Consider the following 26,651-nt stretch of genomic DNA (forward strand, 5'->3'; position numbering starts at 1 on the left):
CTAGTTTAGAATATGAAAATTTCGATAGGGTATGGTTTGTCATTATGAAAACTCACAATTAAAATAAAGGTTTTTCTAATGAGTACTCCTAAGGCACTCATTAAAATATCTAAATTACACTTAATTTGTTACATGAATGTACACATTCACATTTATTATCTCCATACATTTAGATATTGTCTCAAATTAGTTTAACTCTTGTAAAAAAATTAATATTATGCAAAAGTATCTTAACGAGTTTTTGGGTTCGAACCCTTTTACTTATACTAGAAAAATAAAAATAAAATAAAAAGAGCTCCCTGGTGATTAACGGGACACTAATTAAACAAAACCTTAAAAGTTATTAAGGAACCCATGTTCAATTTTTTGTTGTCTTTCCTTTTTAGTTCAAAATTTTCAAACACCAATACCTAAAAATGAAAATTTTTTCCTTTGATCTAGGGGCACATTTACAAACTATGGGGTAATTTTTTTTTTTTCAGAATATTGTACCTCGAACTGCTATTTTGTTTCTATTCCTTCTCTGTTGTAAATGGGTATGTAATCGTGTTGGCAATCATGTTACCCATTTTAATCTGCATTGCACAATGAATTTAGATGTGGAGGTTGTGTCAGAAAATTCTTCCCCCTCGTTGTTCGCTGCACAGTCTTAGTTAGCCAATCCATCCTAAAGATTATATCTATTGATGATAACATTGTCATCGTCAAAACGAAAAGGAAATTCACACACTAAGCAATGTTGCCATATGTAGGTAAAAAGAATAATTCAAATTTATTGAAAGAGATAGAATTTGTTTGAAGACAGAAATTTGAAGTACATTTGATTGGAGCTTCGAGGAGAACTAAAAGAGAAATAGATAAAATCCAAATGTTTGTTAGCCCATCAATTCTCTTCAATTAAACATGCTACAACTACAAGAGAAGCAGTGATTAATTCGTATCATGCCCGTCGGGCACAATCAGTTATCCGTGGATCACATAGGGTGGTTTGCGGTCTGTCTTGGGCCATCATTGTGTTTAGCCCAAATCAGGTGCATGCAAATTAGAATTTTCTTAAATAAAAATACAAGGCACAAATCAAATTCCTGCATCTAAATTGGCAAGATATCCAGCTCTTGCCTTTAGATGCTTTATCCGACGATGTTTATGGCAGTTTCGGACTCCAAATAGTGAATTTACCAACTCTTTATGAGGAGAACATCATAAAAGCATTCCATTTTGGTTGTCCTAAGCATTCAACATATCACTACACCATCAGAGTACTGAGGCCACAACCGATGTGGTCTTGCAGCATCCTATGTATAAGAACTGAAAAACATTGTAGTATCACCAGTAAAACCATACTGAAACGCTAATGTGTTACATTCTTGGGAAGGTTGCGGATGACGTTACTCTTCATGCCAATCTTGGAACGCATAGCCTCCACGCCAGACCTACTCATGGCCTTCAACACCTTCATCCTCACAATATGCTCTCTTGACTGCACCGTTGCCAGACCCATGCTCCTATACCTGCAGATGATCAAACACTTGCGCCCATTAGATGATTGTTTTATCATATGTATTCTGACTTTCTTAAACATGGTTTCAACCTTCTTTACCAAAACCCGTGTGTTATTCTGTTTCTTTTCTAACCAAACTGTCAGAATTTTGAGTGCAAAATGTACGAAAAAATTCAAGCACAGAAGTAAATATGTCATCACAAATTACAAGATACTCACCCGCCCAAACCAACAGTCTATCCACAACACCCTACAAGTTTCCTGCACCTTGTGTCAGCAATAGATTCCTTTCATTGGTTAAATCCCAAACATTTTTCCCACCTTTAAGTTTGCTTAGGTTTCATAGATACTTCAATTGCATGAGGCCAACCAGCCGAACTTCTCTAGCTGGTTAATCCAAGTTATTTTACCTTAAATTTAATCGTTAACAAACAAGTTCCCACTGGTAACACATTGGCAGTACATGGCTTAACAATGATTATATTAATTCAAGGGCAGTCTATTCATTGCTACATTGGGTTAAACCAGTCTGTAGCTGAGAAAAATGGGCTGTGTCGCACTTTGTTGGGTCTCTACAAGGGTTTTGAAAAAAATTAAAAGATCAAGGAGATAACACTATGGTTGGATAAGCAAGATAGATTCTGTGTCAATTTTGTTTTGTCCTTTCAATGGATGAAGAAAGCATAATTATATAGAAGAATTGCCACACAGACTCTCTTTCAAATAACGTAATGTTATGTGGTATGTAGGTTTGCCAACAAACAAGACAGGAGAAAGGGTCCAGATCCAAACCGTGAAGCTAATGCAGCAGTAATAGCAACATCAGTTGCAGGCATTGGACGTGGTTTCTGGCGGTAGTATCGTAGAAATTCCCTTGATCCAAGTACTCTTGTTGACATTCCCCCTTTGTTACTCCGGGTTATTATGAGCTCAGATCCACCACTTCCAAATTCAATCCTGTTTTGACTATCATCTGCCACAACTAGTTGCTTACCATCAGCGTCAGTGTAACTGCAACAAACAATGTACTTATTTCAGAGACAGTATAGCTTAAAATGCGGGTTAATATTCTCAAGCTTCATTTCATTATAATAAGAGAAATATCTTGTGAAAGCCAATACCTGCTGCTGTAATCGTAAAACTCTTCTAATTCTGCTTCCTCATCATCTCCTCCATCACCATAATGCACCTTGCAATGACTTCTTGCTTCCATGTGCTTCCTAACTGCTTCGAGACTGCCAAAAGGATGGCATCTGTCATTGCAATATAGACACATATGATCCCTTCTAACCTGAAGAATAGCATACAAACATATCAGTTACTATTCCTACAGAGCATTGCAGGGCAGATAGAGTGCATAATTTTATTTCGGATAAAGTATGCAGTCACTACCTTTAAGCCAAGATAAGTAAGCAGGCCTTTTGGGTCCTTCAGATATTCAATATCAGGTATATAAAATCCATGCCACTTGTGCATGTGAACCATGCAGCTCTCTATTGTACCATGCTCTAAGTCACACATAAAGCAACAAGATGGGTCCAACTCCTTCAAAAACTGATCTGGATCACTACCTTCATCCTCATCCATAGAATTTTGCTCATTCATATTTAGCTGCGTCAGAGAATCGGTGGCCTCACCCATCAAGTCTTCCTCTGGGTCAACCTCCTCCCATTCACTCTCTTCACTTTCTTCATCGTCCAACTCATTGTCTTGGGAAAGCTTATTAGGAACTCGCGGTTGGAAAGGTTTGATAATAGCATTTGCACCTTCATGATTTCCAACTCCCTGGGAAGCTCGTAGTGAGTGACTTTTAGACTTTAGATGCTGAGCATGTGCCTTGGAACTTCTATAACTTTTGCCACAAAGACCACAACTATAGAGCATTGGAGTTTCATTTAAGTTTTTCTTCTCTTCTGCAAGTGCAGACTGTCTAGCTAAATATAGATCTTCTGTCACGCCAGGAACTCCAGCAACCTGGAATAAAATATATATATATATACATATATATATATACACATATATATATAACAGTAAAGACAGTGTTTAATGCACAATACATATCACCAGTATGCTCAAGGCATGGTTGCACATTATTTGATAAATTGTGACATGCACATTCAATCGTTGCATTTGACAATATTAGTGGTTTTGTAGCATCCCAAGTTATTAAAAACCTTTTCCAAGAACAGTATGGTGCATGACACAAACTTGCAACATTACAAATTGAAATGGCACTTTTGCTTGCCTTATTGATTACTGCTGCTTATTTTACTCAAATCTTACAGCAGTAAACCTTGTAACCCCCTACAGATAAAAACACAACATGATGCATTCTGGCTGGAAGATCAGCCCAATAAAATCAGTGTGGACCATCACATGTGTCAGGGACCAACACACTACCCACATGCTCTAGAGGCACTCGTTGAGGCTACACAGGTGATATGCTCTTGCTGATGTGAGCTTGCACATATTATTTAGCAGGATTTAAGAATTAGAAAATACACATGCACTACCGAAAAGCTTGTGGAGCATAAGATTGATTTCAGAACATAAGTTGTAGAGACTTTAGAATGGATTTTTTAGCTCCAAAATATGAGGACAAGGCAGGAGGAGAAAGAAGTAACAAAAGGGGAGGAGGAGAAGAAATTCACCAATTCTCTCAAAATTTATTTGATAAGTCAAGCTTGTGAAAAATATTTTGCACTTAATTATGATGAGAAGTGGGTAGAACAAACACTGGATACTGTACTGATTTGTGTTTTTTATTCAACTTTGATGGAATATTGTTATATTCTGTGTGCATCCTGAAGTAGGGAGCTAGAATCTCAACTTGTCCATCAATTGGACCATGGACTTCCTGCCTCCTTTTTCCTTCTTTCCACTTAACAATGTCTCAACAACAAACAAACAATCTGATTCTGAATGCTCAAAATCTAGATAAGGACATGGTGTACCAATATCACCAAAGAAATGATACCTCCCCAAATCTCTACAGATTCATTGCTAGGGGCGACCGGGTCGACAGCTAGTACTGTCTATACTAACCATAAAGATCTTGTCCAAGGCTACCTAGACAAACTGCCAGAGACCAATTGACAAAGCAGAGAGCCAAACTAGTGGGTTAATACCTACAAAAAGCTTCATTAGACAGGTAAACCTATTCAATGTGTTGATTCTTCTCTAACTAGATGCCTACCTTCGCACCTTAGAGAGAAGGTGGAGTCATTCTAAATCTCTTCATTTATTGCGCATTTTACATCCTATAAATAGACTCTAAAAACAGAACAAACTGGCAACTTTACCTGACAAATTGGTCCACCAAAGCTGCTGCTATGGTGGCTGTCCATTGGAATTCTAGCCATGCAAGACCCTTGGACTCCTAACAATGCCTAACCCTTACTGAACATGCTTGACCCTTGAAATTCTGAATATAGCTACTACATAAAGCTCCAACTATCTATCATCAAAATGCAGCCAAATACCAGCTAGTGGGACACTGCAATACACATACACTGAAATCAGCTGAAAAATCACAATCTCAGTCCTAAATCGGTTACAATCTTGTCAACCTTAATTTTCTTCTCATATGTTAGTGTCCATAATTTTCTGTCCCGCCTAATTCTCTCATAAAGTCTTTATAGAATCTTAGGCTAGAATTATTGTGGACAACTACAAAGCAACGTATATACCCTGGCTAGAGCTGTCCAAAAGAGGCCAAAAATAAGCTCAAAAACTACCCAAATTAAGAGATGTTGCAAATTATGTTAAAAACAAAAATGGGCAAAATTGTTCCATTGATGAGACAGAAAGTAACTAACCTTGCGCTTGAGGTTGTAACGGTGCCATTCGGATTTGTAATGGAGCTTCTGCTCAATTTCATCTTGAAATTCCTTATTGCAAGCGTTACAGGTTAACCCCGGCATCTCTTCCTCCCTTCCAAACTTCTTCCGATAATTCCTGCACAATGAATCGAATGTAAATATCAAAAGCTAAATATACAACGTAGTCTGCCCTATTGGTCGGTGCCGCCGCCGACCCCCCAGGCTTCACTCATCACATACGTCAGCAATGACACCCATGGAGCCCACGCAAAGCAGGAATTTGAAAAAAAAGACAGAAAACTTTGAAATTAAAAAAGGCTTGATGATTAGGTAAAATAGAGAAAGACCTCTGGACGAGTTAAGGATAGTGCGCAAGGAGAATACAGCGGAGACGGTGCTGGTTCTGTTAGAGTAATTGCAGGGATGGTAGTGGTTCTGTTGAGTAATTGCAGGGATGGTAGTGGTAGTGGTATGGTGGTGGTCGTGGCGGCGGCCCGTTACCGTGAGCTAATTTTGCAGTTACCGATGAAAATACTTTTCAAAATTCGACCAAACACCAGAAAATATAGTGAAATTACTTTTTCTTATTGGGAAAATAAATTTAAAAAAAACATTTTCACAAGTAAAATTTTTGTGAAAATTGTTTACACCAATCAAACAGACTCTTGTGGTCCGTTTGGTTGGACTGAAAATATTTTCCATCGAAGTCATTTTTCTGGAAAATCATTTCCTTCCCCATAATTTTCCAGTGTTTGGTTATTAAGTGAAAATATTTTCCAAATTCCTTTTTTCATAATTTTCCGGTGTTTGGTTTGTCAATGAAAATATTTTCTGATATATTTGTTGATATGTTGCAAATATTTTTCTACTATCAAAACATTCATTTCATTACAAGCTAATTTTAGTTTCTATCCATTATAATCATATTATCATTTCTATAAAATATCTATTCATATTATACCATGAATTCTTAAATGGAATTATTAATGGAATCTTGGATTTATTCATAATTTGTTAATTCTTGCTGCCGACCAATGGAGCTTTCGATTAGCAAAGTCCAAGGTCAAGCATATGAGTATTTGACAGATAACAGCAAACTCGGTTAGAAAATTCATAGCTCACCCCTCCCAAACCAGTTGCTGTTACTTCTCAGCTTAAGGTTCTCATGTTTCCATGGCTAGCTTATGGCCATATATCTCCCAGCTTAGAACTAGCCAATTCTTGACTCTGCTGATAATATTTTCTCTGTTTTTTTTTTCCCTTGGGACTGTTGTTGGTTGGGGTTTTTATCTTTTTTTTTTTTCGAAAACGATAATTGATTATATTAGCTTGTGTAAGAAATATACACTTAATGAGTAAAGGCTCAAGTTGAACTATACACGTGTTTGCGACACTGAGGATTTAATCATTTCTCATCAAAAGATATGCTTAGCGCATAAAGACTGAGATTACTTATGCTATTCCTAACTTCGGCCCTAGGTTGGGGTTTTTATCAAGTAAGGGTATATTGTTAATATTTTGAGCAATTTGAAATGGTTAATATTAAAATCTCGGACTACAAAAAATTGAGGTACTATTGACCAACTGAATCAACTGTCTCTCTTACATGTACACAAAATAATCGAATCAAAAATATTGCGAATGCACCTGTTATTTACAATTTTCCCACCATAGAATCACAAAATTTTGGAAATGTATTTGGTAGGCTATGCAGCCAAAATTCATCATCTGAATTTGCAGTTGGGGTTGGCAGTGGACAAAAGTCAGAAGGACAAGCGAATACCATATACCATATTGCTCCTATGCACCATATTGTTCTATTGCTTGGACCTTGATTTCGACTTCGATCACCTATAAAACAGCATTTAGATTCCTTATTTACCTTGAGAACAAGATAGCACTAATCTTATTCTGAAGTCTGCCTTTGTCAAATTTTTCCCAAACAATAGATTTAAATGTGTCTGTTTCATTAGAGATGCAGAATTGCGCTTTCATCACTAGTATGTACTCAAATGCTTGTAGATATTTCTTTTCCTTTTGTAATCAAAGTAATGATAATAACCATCCACCAGAATTCCTTATTATAAAGTGGGATTCTGGGCACTCCATGGGCTGCGTGGGGCTAAAACACTTGTACAAGTTTAGGACAGTAGACATTTTCAAACACATTCTTTCCCCCCAAGTTCCATGTTTTGAGGTATCTATTCTAGTTCAAAGTGCTGATTGAATTATTACCCAAAAAAAAAGTGCTGATTGAACTTGGGCAGCTAGAGCATTGTACTTTAATGGTAATCAACCTCCAAGTGACCAGATGAAGAAAATTCCATTACTCCAGGCTCTCAGCTCTCAAACTGCTGATTTACTCTAATCTTCCATCCCTACACATGACACATAACCATTTAAGGGGGAAAACCTGCTAAGTAGGGGAAACCAAGGGGTGAACCCAAGCTCTAACCGGGAGAGAGCCAAAATGACAGTGTAAAAAATGCACCATAGCCTGTCATTTGGGAATTTATCACCATCATGTCCTGCATGATCTAGCTGCCCAACCAAGCTTATCACTTTGCACTAAAAGGGACATGTCTTATCAACTAGCCAGAGGGAGTACAAGCAAATACTACAGCAGAGAGCCAGGGAAAAACTGTTTAATCTCTAGTTTTACAGGTAACAAATTGGTTTTCTTCAGGCGGTCCCTTAAATTGTGCACCAAATGCTAAACTTAAAAAACTTCAAGCTGCAAGCCATTAACAAATCTATGCTATTCCAAATTCAGCCTGTTCTTAGTCTATGCTTATCCTAATTTACACTGCAATTTTCTACTTCTAATCTGAATTACCCAGTATTTTTGTCTAAGTTTTTCAATGATTCCATTCATGTCGAAAGTGGCTTTATAGGTTGCAGAAAAGAGGATGAAATTAAAACAACAAAGTTAGCACCAACTAACACGAGGAAATTCCCAGCACTCCATGAATTTGCCTTTGAGACATATTCAAGCACAGTCCATTAGATTCCAGTTAAAATCACAGGCTAGAGGTGCAGTAGAAAATGCTATGACTTCAGCTGGTTCATGGTTGTACAGGGCAATTTCTAATAGGTATTTGTTCAGATGAACAAACTAGAAAATCAAGCTTGTGCAGGGCAATTTCTAAAGTCACTGCCTTGGGAAGCTGCCCTGCTTGTGTTTCATTTCGTTTGAGGAAAGATTTCAGTATATTAAGACAGAAGTATTTCCACGGTTATATGCCCTTTTCAATCAAGCAGCTGCGGCAAGAATCAGCCCGTGGCTTCACAAACTCAATGAATTCACTAAAACTTTTACAAATGGTCTAAAAGCCCCAAAACTCAGCAGCCAAATTAATTCATTAGCATCAATCAAATCAGATTTAACCCTAATCAGGTAAGAACAAACTAAAACAAAAGCAACCCACAAAAAGCAGACTGAAGAGAGAGAGAGAGAGAGATGGTTACCGGCCGCAATGGCAAAGTCTAGTTCCGATGACTAGAGAAATGGACCACACAAACTCACACTCACACAAACGCATCCACACATGACCGTTGATATTGGCAGCTTTTAAAGGAAAAAAAATGAGAGAGAGAGAGAGAGAGAGAGAGAGAGAGAGAGAGAGAGAGAGAGGGAGATGATCTGTTACCTCCGAAATTGGGTCTTTGTCGGAGTTGGAGATGCCGCCTGCGAAGAAGGGATTTGTTTGCTGATGAGATGTCGCCGGAGGCTTTTATTGGTATCGCTGGAGGCTTTTATTGCCGGAGATGAGGAGATGTCGCTGCGAAAAAGAAGACTGCTTTTTTAGAAGGGATAATTGCAGAAACCTCCCCTGACTTTTATAGTAATAGCATTGACCTCCCCTATCAAAAGTTGGAGGCAATTTAATAGGTAAAAGTGGGTCAATTTACTAAAGTACCCCTGACATGATTTAATTTTACCAAATGAATGTGATGAGTAGGGGTGAGCATTCGGTGCAAATGCGGTAAATCGGTGCGCTGAATTCGGTTTTTTCGGTTATTGCACCTATAGAAATCTAAACCGTTTTCAATTTCGAATTGGGCATTACCGAATTCATGCGGTACCCGATTTCAGATTCGAAAACGGTAATGAATTCGGTCTAACCGAATTCATCTATTATTTAAAAAAAAAAAACCTGAAGCAAATTAAGAGAATATATAAAACCAATCTTTATAGTTCAGCAACTACCAACCCCCGCAAGCCATTAGATGTTTCTCTTTTACACATTGCAGAAAATTCATATCCAGAATCCTAGGTACAACTTCTGGAGCCGTACTTTCACTAGATGTGCACCAAAGATTGAGAATCTCCACGGACAAGGAGGTAAAATTTTCATTTTAACAAGTTTTTTCCTTTTTAATTTTTCTAACGGGTAAAAGGTGGAATTTTTCCCCAAGGCCTTAACTTTTAAAGGCTGCACAACTGGAGAGAGCTTCTTGTGTATAAAATACAAAGCTTATGTTATATCACACCTAATCTAAACTACTACAACAGTTAGAGTTTGCAATTGGAAGCTCAGATTTCGTCCCCTTATCAATTCAGGATAACAAATTTCCTAGTCGATCTTGGCCCATTTTAATGCCAGAGATTAGGGGTGAGCATTCGGTGCAAATGCGGTAAATCGGTGCGCTGAATTCGGTTTTTTCGGTTATTGCACCTATAGAAATCTAAACCGTTTTCAATTTCGAATTGGGCATTACCGAATTCATGCGGTACCCGATTTCAGATTCGAAAACGGTAATGAATTCGGTCTAACCGAATTCATCTATTATTTAAAAAAAAAAAACCTGAAGCAAATTAAGAGAATATATAAAACCAATCTTTATAGTTCAGCAACTACCAACCCCCGCAAGCCATTAGATGTTTCTCTTTTACACATTGCAGAAAATTCATATCCAGAATCCTAGGTACAACTTCTGGAGCCGTACTTTCACTAGATGTGCACCAAAGATTGAGAATCTCCACGGACAAGGAGGTAAAATTTTCATTTTAACAAGTTTTTTCCTTTTTAATTTTTCTAACGGGTAAAAGGTGGAATTTTTCCCCAAGGCCTTAACTTTTAAAGGCTGCACAACTGGAGAGAGCTTCTTGTGTATAAAATACAAAGCTTATGTTATATCACACCTAATCTAAACTACTACAACAGTTAGAGTTTGCAATTGGAAGCTCAGATTTCGTCCCCTTATCAATTCAGGATAACAAATTTCCTAGTCGATCTTGGCCCATTTTAATGCCAGAGATACAGAGCCAAAAACAGAGGAGCACTTACCTAAGTGAGCCAGAGATGAGCAGTGATGAACCAGCGATGAACTAGTGAGATCTTGGTGCTTCGTCTTCGACACTCGGCAGCGACGAACCAGCACGGCAGGACACAGCCGACAGGAGACGTAGAGCGCGGCGGACTGGCGGAGGCCGGAGAGGCAGAGAGCACCTTCGATTTGGGAATTGGGACTTGGGACTTGGGATTGTTAGTGCTGTGAAAGCCCTAGGTGACGGCAGTCACGGCACTATGCAATATTGCAAATTTGCAATGGTTGTTTTCTCACTTTTCAATTTTCATCAGCTAAAGATGAAATCCGACTTTTCCCAAATGAAGTGATTTTGTAATTTTTAATTTACAAATTGGGGCTCCTAAATTATAATACATTCATTATGCTCCTCAATGATTTAAAAATTATTACTGATTTGATCCCCAAATTTATTCATAATTGAACACATTACTTATGTTCAAATCATTTTGTGGTTTAATTGGCATTTATTTGATCACTTATACCTAAAATCCTTGATATATGATTTAAGAAACACATAAAAAGTGATTAATTTAAACTAATTTAGTTAGTAGTTACAATGAATTTATAATTTACAATGATTAATAATAAGTAATATTAGTTACAAACTTACAAATTATAATGAATCAATGATTAGTGATAAGTTATATTAGTTACAAACTTATAATTTATTTCAAATAAAAATAAAACTTATTTACTTGATTTGCAACTCACATGTATTTACTTACACCGCTTAGTTATTTTGTCTATACTTAAAGCCTTAAGATTAGTAAATAGATAATATGAACTTTTAACTTATTTGATCACTTATACCTACAATCCTTAGTCTATGATTTAAGAAACACATAAAAAGTGATTAATTTAAACTAGAATAAACCTTAGACTGTACAATGATTAGTAATAATTTATGAATTTATAATTTACAATGATTAATAATAAGTAATATTAGTTACAAACTTACAAATTACAATGATTAGTGATAAGTTATGTTAGTTACAAACTTATAATTTATTTCAAATCAAAATTAAACTTATTTATTTACATATGTTATTGTGAAAGTCAATACACTAATACATTGATTTGCAATTCATATACATTCACTTACACTGCTTAGTTATCTTATCTATACTTAAAGCCTTAAGATTAGTGAATATGTAATGTAAATTTAGAGTACACTAATACTTGCAAGTTATAGATTACGCATTCAAACATTCAATAATTCAAACATGAATGATGTATCAAATTACCAATATCTAAATTCTAATTACTAATTATGTTTATTGTTTAATATTTAGTATTATACATATATGTATTAATTATTATCTAATTCTAGTCATGTTACTCATGTGTAAAATAATAAGTATTATGGTTATGTTATATTGTAATGTATTACTATGCATTATTGTAGTCATATAACAATTAATAAATACTAAAATAATATAAATATATTGTACATTATTATATATTATTAGTATTATAAGTACATGATATGATGATAATACCATATACTAATTATTATTAATAGCATTTACCTATATAATATAATAAAGTATTAGAAGTATATACTAATACTAAATAGCATTTATCTATATATTATATAATTTTATATACTAATTTGGTAATTCGAATGCGGTAATGCGGTACCCGATTTCAATTACCGAATTTGAATGCGAAATCGGTTATTACCTAATTCATAATCTCATTACCTATTTCATACCATATTAGAATTCGATGAATTTGGTACGTACCGAATTTGTACCAAATTACCAAATACCCGATTTCAAATTACCGAACTGAATTTGAAATCGGTTATGAATTCGGTAAGAACCGAATTTGCTCACCCCTAGTGATGAGTACTTTCATCAAACCCAACAAAACATTTGTTAATTAAAATTACACTAAATTAACTATTTCTGCATAGTTTAACTAATTAACTAAATAACTAATAATCTAATTAATTAATAACTAATTATCTAATTGTTAATAGTTATTAACTAATCAAACTATTTCTGCATAATTAAACTAATTAACTATTAACTAATTAACTAATTATCTAATTAATTAATTAACTAATTAACTAATTTCTGTTTATCTAATTAACTAATTTCTATTTATCTAATTAACTAATTAACTAATTAACTAAAGTTGTTGTCTGTCCGAAACTAATAAATTATTTGCATGTTAAACTAATTAACTAATTAGCTGCTTAGCTAATTAACTACCTAATTATCTAATTAATTAATTAACTAATTAACTAATTTTTGTTTATCTAATTAACTAATTATCTAATTAACTAAAGTTGTTGTCTATCCAAAACTAACAAACTATTTGCATGTTAAACTAATTAACCAATTAACTGCTTAACTAATTAACTAATTAACTAAACATGTTGTCTATCCTAAACTAATAAACTATTTGCATGTTAAACTAATTAACTAATTAACTGCTTAACTAATTAACTAACTAATTAACTAATTTTTGTTTATCTAATTAACTAATTATCTAATTATCTAATTAACTAATTAACTAAACCTGTTGTCTATCCTAAACTAACAAACTATTTGCATGTTAAACTAATTAACTGCTTAACTAATTAACTAACTAATTATCCAATTAATTAATTAACTAATTTTTGTTTATCTAATTAACTAATTATCTAATTAACTAATTAACTAAAGTTGTTGTCTATCCGAAACTAATAAACTATTTGCATGTTAAACTAATTAACTGCTTAACTAATTAACCAATTAACTAAAGCTGTTGTCTGTCCGAAACTAACAAACTATTTGCATGTTAAACTAATTAACTAATTAACTACTTAACTAATGAACTAATTTATGTTTATCTAATTAACTAATTAACTAAAGCTGTTGTCTATCTGAAACTAATAAACTATTTGCATGTTAAACTAATTAACTAATTAACTGCTTAACTAATTAACTAACTAATTATCTAATTAATTAATTAACTAATTAACTAATTTCTATTTATCTAATTAACTAATTAACTAAAGCTATTATCTGTCCGAAACTAACAAACTATTTGCATGTTAAACTAATTAACTAATTAACTGCTTAACTAATTAATTAGCTAACTAATTAAAAAACTATTTGCATGCTAAACTGTATGCAGTACGGATTACCTATTTAAAGTATCGGCTCTTTATAAGTATGTTACTTTCAAACATTTAATTTATGATAAAAATATCAATGTTTGTAAGTAAAATTCAAAAAGTGTTACAAAAAATATCAATATTCTTACTTTCAAACATTTAATTTATGGCCCTATGCCCCTCCCTTTTTGTAAGAATATTACTGTAGCACTTTTGAATTTTACTTACAAACATTGATGTTTTTATCATAAATTAAATGTTTGAAAGTAAAATACTCATAAAGAGCCGATACTTTAAATAGGTAATGCGTACTGCATATACTTTAACATGCAAATAGTCTGTTAATTAGTTAGTTAGTTAATTAGTTGATTAGTTAAGCAGTTAATTAGTTAATTAGTTTAACATGCAAATAGTTTGTTAGTTTCGGACAGACAACAGCTTTAGTTAATTAGTTAATTAGTTAAGCAGTTAATTAGATAAATAGAAATTAATTAATTAATTAGTTAATTAGTTAATTAGATAATTAGTTAATTAGTTAATAATTAATCAGATAATTAGTTCATAGTTAATTAGCTTAACTATTAACTAATTAGATAATTAGTTAAGCAATTGTCAAGAAAATAATAATTGTCAAGCAAGAAAAGGGCAAAATTGGAAGAAATTTCTTATCTCACTTCTACAAAAGCTGTCAGGGAGGTTTCTGCAACGAATTGTTACTGTTCAGGGAAGGTGAATGCAATTTCAAAACCTAGAGGGGAGGTCAGTGCAAATGTCAGAAATTTCAGGGGAGGTTTCTGCAATTATCCCTTTTTAGAAAGGAAAATAACTTCACAAAGACAGATGAGGAAGTTATTTTCCTCATCTGGGTGTAATTTATTTTCTATCGGAAATTATTTTCCCAAAATAATTGACAACCAAACAAAAGAAAATATGGAAAATATTTTCCGGAAAACCTTTTCCTTCCAAACAAACAGACCTTTGATGTATTTCGTTTTCCGTGAATTTTCGTTCAGCGGTGACGGGGCGGTGGTGGGTTTATTCGAGTTATAGCTTTCTCATCTTCGTTTTGTGAATTCCAGCTACATCGGTGTTGAACGTGGTGGGTTTGAGAGAAATCCGACGACTTAGGGCAACGGGATGAAGAATCATTAGTTGGACCGTTTGGTAGGGTTTCTTTTAACAGCAGTTAGCATCCTTGACATTTTGAAAATATCACTTACATCCCCTATTAATTGTAAAATAATTATATTAATTCTCGCTTCATACCAACATATATATCAAATAAATGAAGTTCAAAAAGCTAAAAAAAAAGAAACAAAAGTTACTTTCTTTTCTTTTCCCTTTCTCCAACATTCTATCTTGTCCATTTTTTTTTGGATAATTATGCATTTTTTTGGTAAATTGTCGTAAACTAAATTTTGTTTATCTTTTTTTTTGAGTAATTGTGGTAAGAGTGTAGTACAATTTCTTTGGTTATTTTTGTTTGATTTTTATAATGATTTAGTACAATTTAAAAGCTTGAGTCATGATTGAGAAGAGGTTGGAAAAAAGTAAGGTTCACAAAAAATTTAGTTTCACTTATGTAAAGTTATATTGGTGCTAATGTATTTCTTTATGAATATCATTTTTGTTTTTCAAATTTATACTTTTAGGAGCTATGGCTCCCTGATGTCATTTAAGAGTAACATCTTCTTTTTGTAAAATTTATTTTTGCTAATGGAGTGAAAAAAATGGTTTAAAAGTATTTCTGTTTAGCAAAAGGAGCAAAATGGTAGTTTAGAATTTTTAAAGATTTCTATCATATAAATAGTAAAAGTTAGGGAGGCAAGTGATATTTTTAAAATCTCAAAAGTATTAGGTGATATTAAGAGAAACCTCAAGGGAGGTTTCTAATATTATCTCTATATTTTTGCTTAACACTTCAATAACATATATATTTCATATAACTGCTAGGGTAGGTTCTGTGGTTAGTGAGGGCTCGTCAAGTTTTCTTCATTATTAGACTCAGGATTTGAATCAACAGTTGAGGATGAAAAGAATGTAAGACATTTATGTAGGCTTGAGCATGGGCTTGGTCCACAATTTGCCACATCATCATAAGTGCATTGAATATTCATAGATCTAAATTCTCATTTTCGTTTATTTCCTTTTTTTTCTACTATCAAGTATCAACTAGTTTTCCCTTTGCCATCATATTTATGCTGAACTAAGCCATTGGAACTGATTCTTAACGACACAAATTTATGGGAATAAAATTATGGCTCTTCCATTTCAAAACCCATCCCTAATGCACTTCTTTCTTAGATTTTTAGATCTACTAAAAAAATTGCAAGTATTACATTTTTAGAGGAATTGAGAAAGGCAGGTTTGATGAGACTCTAATCGGTGGATGAGGAAAGGATGAAATATTTGGAGGGGAAGTTGTAGTCCCTAATGGAGGTGAAGGGGATGCTTGTGGGGGAAGACAATCATTAGAGGGGATTGATGGTATAGATTGCAACTTGCAAGGTGACGAGTAAGAGGTAATGGTGGTGGTATAGAAGGAAGTGGTAATGCTATAGTTAGATAGGAAAAAGTAAAGAAGTGGGTGGTGATCTTTTATGGTGGTCATGATGATTGAAGAGCCAAGTTGGAGTTTAGAAAAAAAACTAGGGGGCTGCTTGGTTAAAGGGTTTGGGAATCACAGAAAGGAATGAACCTTTTATTTGTTGCTTGGGTTAAGTTTATTGAAATGCAAATTTTGGAATCATTTCTAAAAAATCAAACTTATCGCATTCCCGAGCAAATCGGGAGGTTTTGGACAAAACCCTCAACTGATTTCCTCAGACAATATTTATGACGGACCTATCCTCTCTTTCTCTCCATCACACGCCGCACCTTCTGTTCTTCTTCTTCATCAGATTTCCTATCTCTTTTTCTTCATCTCTTATCCAAAATTTCTTCTCCGTTGCCTCTGCAATTTTTTTCTCCGTATGCAAGCTTTTCTCTTCCTTCTTCTCTGTTTTATCAGGCTACTCACTGGCTAGCTAAAAATAAAAAAGAAAAGAAGGGAATGTGACACAATAACACTAACTGGACCAAAATGCTATGCTCTGGACCCATCACCTTCTCACTTTTATTCCACTCACGCTACTCACTGTGTTTTCTTGAATTATGCATTCAATGGAAGCTCAGAAACAAAGGGCGAATCGATTCTTGATCTTTTGGTTATTTGATCCGTGAATACTGGTATAGTTTGGGTGGGCTTCTGGTTGCCTTGTACCTATTTGTAAAATTGTTTGCCTGAATACCTTTCAGTTTCATAGTTATGGGCATTAAATACAAAACCTGCCAGTTTCCCATAAAGAGCTGGTATGATATGAGCAATTTCTTTTTTTTTTTTTAACTTTCACATATTTAATTTATGTTAAATACAAAACATACTACTTTTCCTTTGGGCACTATTTAACCATTTTTTTTTTCCATAAAGAGCTGGTATGTTTCCCATAAAGAGTTGGTACAAAACATATTATAAAACCTGTCAGTTTCCCATAAAGAGCTAGTATGTTATGCACTATTTAACCAATTTTTCATATTTAAACAAATTTATGAAAATTAAAATAACATATTTGAAAGTTGCGTTTTTATTTGGAAGAACGCATTCCTTGGATGCATTTTTCACCCTTTGGGAAGAGACTCAAAAATCGCCGTCCTTTGGGAAGTTAGTTTAAAAACTCCCTTTTTTTGGGAATTTACTCCTTGTTAATGTAGCTACTATATTTATTTTCTGTTATTAATTTTTTTTATGGTTTATGATTTTCTTATATTTTATAAAAAAGTTAATAACTATTGTAGTTACAATTATGAAGATGTTAATTTGTCGTATGTGTAATTCTTTTGTTTTATAAGAATTGTTATATCAGGGGTAAATTTAAAATTTAATTGCATTTAATTCCGAAACACTCATCAAACCAAGCATTAGGAATTGGGATGATGCTAATTTCAATGTGTGAACCAAGTTAGATATTGGAATGAAAAGTTTAATTTCAAAACCAGAGTCTATAATTTCATTTTCATTTCCGATTTTAATCTGTGAAACAAGCATCCCCTAGAAGGTGTCAATTGAAAATTAGGCTTTGTGAAGGAGAGAGCTTCCGGATTAAAAATTTATCCACGATGATGTGGCAAATTATGAACCACTTGATTTACTGATGGGCCCATAGGCTGTACCTACACATGTTTTTGCCTATTTGTATGAACATCTTAATATTTTCCCTCAACACTTCAGTAATATGAATATTTCATTTTCATGCAACATATAAATCACTAATAGCAGCAAGAGTTAAATAATTAAAATAAAAGAAAAGCTAGCCTTTTCTAGAGTCATGACAAATGTCACTATTCTAAAGTCGTAAGGACCTCCATACGTACAGGTTCTAGCTATCATCCGTAACTCCAAAATAAAATTCAAATGTAGCTTTTCCTCTTCAATGTACACGTACACATATAGTGGAGGTCAGCGTAGAATTTACCAGTCTAATTGTTCAATTGATCTACTCTACCATAATTACTGAACTTAGAGAATTCTTTATAGAAGTAGAAGAATAGCAGAAGAGATATATATTGTTGTCAATCGTCTTCACATATGTCTACTATTTATAGTACTTATTAGTCATTGGTTTCAAATTTGGTTTATCCTAAAATATTTGTCATGGTTTCAATACAAAAAATAAAGCCCAACTTTTCTACTATATCTTTGATACAATTTCCAAGAAAAAGCTTTAAATTCTATTTTCCTAATAAATCATGTTACAGACTATTTTTGTAATTTAGTAGTTGTGCCTTTTTTAAAATTTCAAGCTCAACTAACAAGATGTTGAATTTTAATTGAGGGCACTAATGGAAAGACTTACTTTAATAGTTGATGAGTTTTTAAACTATGTACAAAGTTAATCATGATATAAAAATAGGATGAAGGACGTAATAAAAGCCACATAAGTAGTAATAGGTTCCTAAGATTGAGATAATTATCGATATCATAATGGCTAGTTAATGGCAAGTTTAGTTAGCTATTTTATTGTAGGATTTAGTTTACTAACAAAAGTGAAGAGAATTGACTAAGTAAAGATACTTGACAAAGTATTATTGGAAGCTTTAAAGCTTTACTAACAATTCCCTACAAGGTTTCAAAGTTTTATATTATTAATTATTGGGTGACATTATACTCCGCAATAGGTATAGATGTTGATAGCTATACTTAGTGTTGATAGTTTTTATTTGACCAAAACCATAATGGTTTAAACCTTGACTCATGTCCCCTTGATCAAATGTTAACCACCACACACATAATATTGATTGGTCATTAGTTCTAATGTGGCTTAGCACTATTACTAGCCATGGGATCTTATCTTGATTCTCAAGAGAGTCTCTAGAGATAGCCCAAATGCATAACACAAGTTCTCGTGGCAACTCTTATATACGGAAGTCCTCCAAGGGTATGAATGACGTATGCCCTTGGAAATATTGCCTTGGTCTCATTGAGGGTTAAATCCTTCCCTTGCATCACACTTAGTAGCACTATCATCATAAAGATAGGATGCTCAACTAAATTTTTAGTGCCACTATAATATTGAGTTATGCATTATGGGTTATGATGTCTAACAATATATATTATAGTATCCTATAAATCTTGTGACATATTAGGTATTGCTTTTGATGATAGACCATTTACTTTAAATTGCAATTCATTTTGAATTATAAAAATGAGAGTTATCAAAATGTGCAGTTGTGAGAACTCGCAAATTTCTTATATTTTTTTTCAAAAATGCCTTTTTATTTAGAAATTATTCATTTATTATAACCCTACTACCCAATCATTTCCCAATAAGTGCAAATGAACCTAGAAAGTTAGGGTTTTCGCGATTTTCCAAAGGATGATTTTTCGGTACGGAGTAAGGATCAAATTGGGTGATTAAAAGTGACTTTTAGGTGAGAAATGATATGTGACTAGGAGCAATGATAAAAGGTTAGTGAATAGGAAGTAAAAACCCTAGTACGTGTGTTTTAAAGAAAAACGGCGCGAACCGACGGGTACCGCGCACTACCGATTGAACGCACCACTTGACCACCACTTTCTTACCACATGAACTCATTAATATTTGAGCAAAATATCTCCCTCATTTCCAGCTAGTCTTGACAAAAAATGTGGACCAAATGCAAGGAAAGGAAAGAGAAAAAAAGAGTGGTGGTGGTGGCGCCATTTGTCGCCACCTAAAGGTTTCTTGACCAACCAAGAGTCCAACCTTCTTATCCCCAATTTTGCTCTTTCTTCTTCATTATTTCTGCTGGTTGGCCGAACAAGAGAGGGGAAAAGAGAGAGCAAAAACCCACCTTCCTTCATCTTGAATTTGAGCTACGTGAGGAAGCAAAGAAAGTAAACCGATTAAAGTTATCTTTGAGTGTTGGTTTAGTGAGGTGTTGGTGAATTTTTGAAGGGAAAAGCTAGGTTTACTCTTGGTAGACACTAAGCAAGGTAAAGATGATGATTTCTCCAATTCTTACTCTTAATCTTGTTTAAATTAGCTTAGCATTTCAAATTTGTGGTGAATAATGGTTGTTATCATGTTTTGGGTGTTGTTTTTCCTTGTGGATACATGAATTAGGGTTTGATGATTTCTGCCTATACTTGCTATATGGATGAGATATGTTGTATCTAAGCTTATATAGGAGGTTGTGGTGGTGGATTGAGGCAAGAAATGAAGAAAGTTTCTTTGAATCCCAAAATTTCCAGATTTCTGGAAAATTTCAGCCTTGTTCTGTCTGGTTTTATTGCACCATGTTATAGGCCGAATTAGGCTTGGTGTAAAACATTAAAGTTGTAGAGAATGGTATTTTATAGGTTTCTACAAAATTTCAGCTCAATCGGAGCAACGTAGCTTGTGAAAAGATCAAAATACCCTCACTATTTTAGGTTGTTTCCAGTGTTCCGTTTTAGTCAGTTCATCCAGTTTATCACGTTTTTTTATTATGATCCGTGCTGATTTAGCTAATTTCCAAAACATAAAAGTTTTAGTACTCTGTCTTAGCTTTTCAACACCACCAAGAACACCTTAAACGAACCTTGGTAGACTGAGATATGGCCATTTGAATGCAGTACGGTTAAATAGCCGATTAGTTGGAATTAGGTTATGTGAATTGGGAATTTGGTTAGGTTACACTGGAAATTAGACTAAGTGTTCTTCATGAACATTGTAGCCCTATGTCTTAGTTTCGAAAGGGTATAATTTGAACCTCAATCCGATAAGCGTAGCCTCGGATGTGCCCATTCCGCAAAAATCCGTCAAAACTGTCTTTTATAAACTTCGTTTCCGCACTCGTTATTAGCTTGATTTTTGTTCTTGTATTGTCTTGAGCCTATGGAATGGCTATTGAAATGGATTTGTATTGTGTGTAACTTTGGGTTTGATTGAGTAAAAGAATGAAGCCTAAATGGCTGGAAATAGGAAAATACAAAGGGCATGCTGCCCAAATTTTCGCTCGAGGACTAAGTTTCTATTTGAACTGGTATACTTACGTTGGGTCTATGAAACCCTAGTTATTTTTGTCCACGGGTCCACATGTCCTCGTTTCACTCTAAAGTCTTTTTATACATTCTACTCAATAATTGTCGAGTTTCTTTGATTGCACCTAATTGTTGTGCTAGATGATCTGTAATATTCTTTCTCGTTTAATTTAGGTTTTCTCGATGACTGAGGATAATGTCCGGAAGGATATTTTACCCGTTGTTTTGTGTACATAGGTGAGTTTTTCTTGTTTGTTATATTCTCCATGACTTCATGACTTGTTGTTGTTGTTTGATGATGTGTTAAGTGTTTTCAATGATTTCCAAAACGAATTTTCTAGACGAGCGTGTACTTTATCGCGCTCGACCTAAATGAAATGTGAAGTTTTCAATGATTTAACGATTGAAACATTAGTTGCGCATGATGTAAGCCTTTTGGCTGAATTGGGCCCTGTGGCGACCCCACTTCCCCCTGAGGCGAACCAAAGGGTTGGCGGGCCGTCTGCCCAACTCTCGCCAGGACTCACGCGAGCAATCTAACCTGAAACCTTTCGAAGAATAAACTAATCTATTACAAAACAATCTTCCCCGAATAGAATCATACCTAAAGCCACATTAACTTCAGAGATAGCAATGATAAAATCGCCAGTCGATGCCCTTAAACGTCCTACGTGCTACTTACCAAAGTACAAAGTCATAACAAACCGGATAGATAAAATGCATAAATCCATAATACAACTTACAAGCCAAGTAATCGAATTAGGGTTTACACGTTTTCCAGCTTCAAGTGGCAATCCAAAAAGTAAAATACATTATCCCAAATAACACATTACAACCCACAGAATAAGTTATAGTATTCAAATGCAGTCCAAAAGAAAAAAAAAACATAAGTAAGCATCCAGCTTTCAGTTTCCAGAACCTGTTAAGGAAAACAATAAACGTGGGGTGAGCTAAAGCTCAGTGGTGCCCCAAAACATGCAATCACATAATTTCAAACAGCGATTAATAACTGAACAACTTTAAACAGTTAGGAAAGCATATAACAGCACAAGGTAGGATACGTGGGCTCTCAGGAGCCATTTTCCACGCTTGATCAGATACCATCGTAGTTGACCCTCCGTCAACTTTCACTACTTGTAGTCCATGTAGATCCACTTATTTTAATCCTAACCCGTCACCGTTCATACCTCTGCTTCGGGCCCGAACTTCGCCTACCGACGCAGTATACTCGAGATATACCCGTATAAAATTAGTCGAAAGATTCACCCAATGACGTTATTGCAGTTAGATTCACGCGTCGAGGGATTTACCTAACGACGTACTGCAGTTAGATTCACGCGTCGAGGGATTCACCTAACGACGTAATTGTAGTTTGATTCACGCGTCGAGGGATTCACCCAACGACGTAACTACATTTAGATTCACGGATTTATTAGAAAATGTTTCACACAAGTCACCACTCGAACGGTTAGTGTGATAAAGTACCCACCGCTCACTTCGATGGATCAAAAACCAATTTTTGCAAATATCACATTTTAATTCAAGAAAGCACTTTAATCACGTAGGAATAGAACAAGCAGGGACACTCACCAAGAGTGGAGTTCAGATATCAAGTTGGGGATCGAATTCCGCGTCCTCGAAAAACCCTAAAAACCAAAATTTGAAACTATAAGTTTCTACTTAGTTTTTAAGCTTATAGACATTGAGGTATATTTAATATACTACTAGTTCACTTTCCCTTAGAAAAATCAAGAGTTCCTTAGGTTAAAACTTGACAAAAGTAGAAGAGATATTTCTTATAGTTTTCCTTGAGGTATTTTTCTAAAAAAAATAACTAGTATTATTTTCTTGAAATAAGTCGACAAACCTCTCAAGATCAATGTTAGAAAGTTACTTTGAACATTTCTCCAAAGTTACGGCTTTTGCAAAAATTATCCTTAAAAACTATTTTTCCTAAAATAGGGTTTCTAGCCGAGCAAGTTTTCCAAGCTTTTCACTAAAATTAGTAAAACTCGTATTTTGGAACTTTTCCTATAGTTAACTAGCCAAGAGAAATATTTAATGGAAAGAAAAGGAATAAAAATAAGACTTAGGGTTTTCAAAAGCTATAGAACTTATTTACTAAAGCTATCAAGGCTAGTTTGAGCTAAAGGAAATTATCGGGTTGGAAAGTTTTATGCAAAGCACTAGATATGGAGTTTTATAATATAATATTAGCTGGAAAAATATTTTTTGATTACTTTGATCACAGTTACTCGAGTTCGCATGGTCGATACAACTTCCACAGCTCCGATTCCGTTTCGAAATCATAATATGGATCAAAATATGGCAAAAATCACATAGCAAATTACTAGGGTTTCGTCAATCATTAGCCCTAGATTTCAACAAGTGCATTTCTGAATAAAATAAAATGATCAACCAAGGCTTCATCAATCATTAGCACTTGGTTTCAGCAAACCCATCATAAGCAAATAAAAATAAAAGTAAAGCCTCCAAGACATTCCAGCAATTAACTTTCATCGCCCAGTAGTACTTATAAAATCATTGAAATGGCTAAGGGCTTCATCAATCATTAGCCCTTGACAACATCATTCACTTCCAACTACAATTCAATCAAAAATTTAAACCACAAGTAAGCTAAAATCTCAATCCAAAACCCAATTTCAGTATCACAAAGAAACAGGACATTCGAAAATCTGAAATTTCAATTTTTCACTTGTGAGAACTCCTTTTCTCTTTTAACACCAACATGTTTTTATTTAAACCATCATACACTTCTTATAGAACTCCAAAACAACATTTTCCAAGCATTTCCATCCATCAAGTTTCAAGGAACAATTTAAAGAAAAAAAAAACAAGTTAAGGTTCCAACTCACCCTTTGACTATCACTTAAGAATTTCCAACATGTATAACCCAACATTTTCTGATTCCATATTCAATTTATCAAATATTTCATTGATAACCAACTTACACAACTTAAAACTTACAACTCCTCTGTATTTCTAAGCCATTATATTCCAAGGAAAAATCCAGAAATAGTTTAAAATCCAAAAGAAAACAAACTGAAAATTTCTGATCAAACCTCTCGGCTATTCCAGAATTTTTCCAGCACTTGGGTGTTTATAAATCAAATTTTCCTCGGCTAAAACATGGTTTTAGATACCCAAATTAGTCATGCAAAAACTTATCTAGCTAATTAATATTTCCAATTCAAAATTTAACTCAAACAACAGCTGCAAATCCCCAAAACTTCCAGAAATTTTGTACAGCTAGCTTCGGACAAACAGGCATGCAACAGATGGCATTTCTATTTTATTTTTCTGGTTTAAACTAACTAATTAGCTGCATGCAGAGCCTAATTAACTTGTTATTAACCATCTAATCATGGTTATAAGTTTAAACAACAACATCAATAACAACAACAACAAAATCGAACCAAGTTAGGCTGCAATAATCCAGCTAAGCTCTCGGTAGTTTCTATACTAGCACCTATCAGAAATTCTTTTCTTAAAAATCTCATCCGGATGCCTAACCCCCACATGCAAGTTCTTAGATGACTTAACCTTATTGTTATTAGTTGGTTAAACACCAAATTGAGCTCAGATTATCGCAGGAAGTCAGAAATAAAATTACAAATTCAAGCCAGTTCCTCGGCAGAAATTTTCCTAACCAAACCAGAAATATTTCTCTGCTTTAACACTTCATCCGAATGCCCAATTCAACATGCATGGTCTTAATCTTCAAGTTTTCACTCAGCTAAAGACACTTAGGTGTTCAGATTGTCACATAAAAACACAATTGGAGCTGCAATAACAGCTCAAAGTCTCGGTAGCAACATTTTATCAAAACAGAAATTTTTCCTAATGGTTTGATTTCAGCATCCGATTGCCTAATCCCTACATGCAAGCTCTGATATAGCTTGTTCAACTAATAAACAACCTAATTAATCCAGAATTTACCTTAGATAGCAGCTAATCTCTCACACGAAAATTTCCAGAAATTTCTTCCTTGCTCACGGCTTCAAGTGCAGTCGGTGGTTCCTGGCTTCTAAGTTGCGGCTGGAATTGGTTGTAGCTGGTAGATTTGAGTTTGGTTGGTTGGAGTTGGTAGGGATGAAGGTACACAATGGTAAAGCTTCCTGCAAATCTCCTCCCTGGCTTCACTCCAACTCACGGCAGAACCAGAAATTTCTGGCAGCTCACGTTCCCTCCTTCCTAGCTCACGGATGCAGCTCACCAAGTGGCTCTCTCTCTCGGATGCTCTTGGTCGAATGCAAAGGAAGAGGTGAGGCGCGTCTGTGGAGAGGATTTGCAGCGGTTTCGATGGAGTTGTGCAGAGAAGGAAATGAGATTCGATGAAGGTGGTGTCTCGGTATTTAGAAAGGAGAAATGGTTTGCGGTTTGGTTTTGTGCAGAGAAGGAAATTGAATTGTGTCTTGTGGTTGTGGGATGAAATGTGAAATAGAGTGATTGGTAGGGTGGTTTTAGCCGTGAGATAGAAAGAATGGTTTGGTGGTGCCGTAGTTTGTGAGAGTGGTTTACGTGTAAGAATTGATTGCGTATAACATTGGTTGCGTATCGAATTGGTAATAGCAATTGTGATTTGATTTGCAGTCAGACGTCTTGTTTGGTTTGCATGGAAAGGTAAGGTAAGGGCATTTTAGTCTTTTCACTTCGCTCCCTAACCTCAACTTAATTTCTCAATTCCATCTTAATTCTAAAAATTATCCCCAAGCGCGATTCAAACGCCTAATTATACTCTAATATACCTAAACCATTTTTTTTATCGAATAATTATCGATTAAACTTGAATACTAAGGTTTCTTGTAATTCTTATATTATTTAGCGATTAAATTAGTTATTATAATTTCCAATTATTATTTCTCAAGAAATAGAGTTAGTCTAACTCGAACTTTATCGATTTAGTAATATAAAGTCAAATGAAATAATAATTTAATCCAAGGGTGTCAATTCGCACAAAAAATTATTTTTACGCACTTATTGTGAAAACAAGGAAAGATAAGGATATATTTATTGAATTTTCACGCATTAAGTATGTTTTGTATATCAGAATCATATTTATCTAAAATTCATTGATTTTTATCTTAACGCGGAAATTTTTATTAACATTTACCATTAGGAACTAATTGAAATTAATCATAGGGCTTTAAATAATTTATTTTAAGATAGTAAATCTAACAATTCAATTATCATTAATTTAGCATAAAGGAATTAAGTATTTTAACATTTTATTTTAAGGCAAAAATTATACCAACCCTAAAGATATTAATTTAGTCAAATAAAACCAAGAAATTTCATAACTTTGGAAAATTATATTATTTTTCACGTAAACCTATTTTTTTTATT

At 34.2% G+C, this 26,651-nt stretch overlaps 1 protein-coding gene and 2 long non-coding RNA genes across 5 annotated transcripts; 1 reads left to right on the top strand and 2 right to left on the bottom strand.

Annotated features, from left to right (window-relative positions):
* Window positions 1-1,167: 1,167 nt before the first annotated feature.
* LOC113705564 (cytoplasmic 60S subunit biogenesis factor REI1 homolog 2-like) lies at window positions 1,168-10,886 on the bottom strand. Of its 3 annotated transcripts, XM_072064142.1 has the most exons (8): window positions 10,614-10,886; window positions 8,973-9,104; window positions 7,113-7,173; window positions 5,320-5,458; window positions 2,894-3,475; window positions 2,623-2,792; window positions 2,294-2,512; window positions 1,168-1,511 (listed from the first exon to the last, which is right to left on the bottom strand). In XM_072064142.1, the coding sequence occupies exons 4-8, from the start codon at window positions 5,422-5,424 to the stop codon at window positions 1,352-1,354; spliced, it is 1,236 nt and encodes a 411-aa protein (XP_071920243.1). In that variant the 5' UTR covers window positions 5,425-5,458; window positions 7,113-7,173; window positions 8,973-9,104; window positions 10,614-10,886; the 3' UTR covers window positions 1,168-1,351. The 3 variants fall into 3 exon arrangements, with proteins under 3 accessions (XP_071920243.1, XP_027083266.1, XP_027083267.1); XM_027227465.2 differs by lacking the exon at window positions 7,113-7,173; XM_027227466.2 differs by lacking the exons at window positions 7,113-7,173; window positions 8,973-9,104; window positions 10,614-10,886 and adding an exon at window positions 5,670-5,841.
* LOC140013905 (uncharacterized) lies at window positions 10,014-10,774 on the top strand. The gene is made up of 2 exons (XR_011820751.1): window positions 10,014-10,319; window positions 10,539-10,774. It is a non-coding gene; the product is annotated as an uncharacterized lncRNA (long non-coding RNA).
* An 11,095-nt stretch (window positions 10,887-21,981) lies between the features above and the next one.
* On the bottom strand, window positions 21,982-25,776 carry LOC140013890 (uncharacterized). The gene is made up of 2 exons (XR_011820732.1): window positions 25,245-25,776; window positions 21,982-22,930 (listed from the first exon to the last, which is right to left on the bottom strand). It is a non-coding gene; the product is annotated as an uncharacterized lncRNA (long non-coding RNA).
* Window positions 25,777-26,651: the final 875 nt, after the last annotated feature.

Source organism: Coffea arabica, chromosome 8c (genome assembly GCF_036785885.1).
Source record: "Coffea arabica cultivar ET-39 chromosome 8c, Coffea Arabica ET-39 HiFi, whole genome shotgun sequence".
NCBI classification, from domain to species: Eukaryota; Viridiplantae; Streptophyta; class Magnoliopsida; order Gentianales; family Rubiaceae; genus Coffea; species Coffea arabica.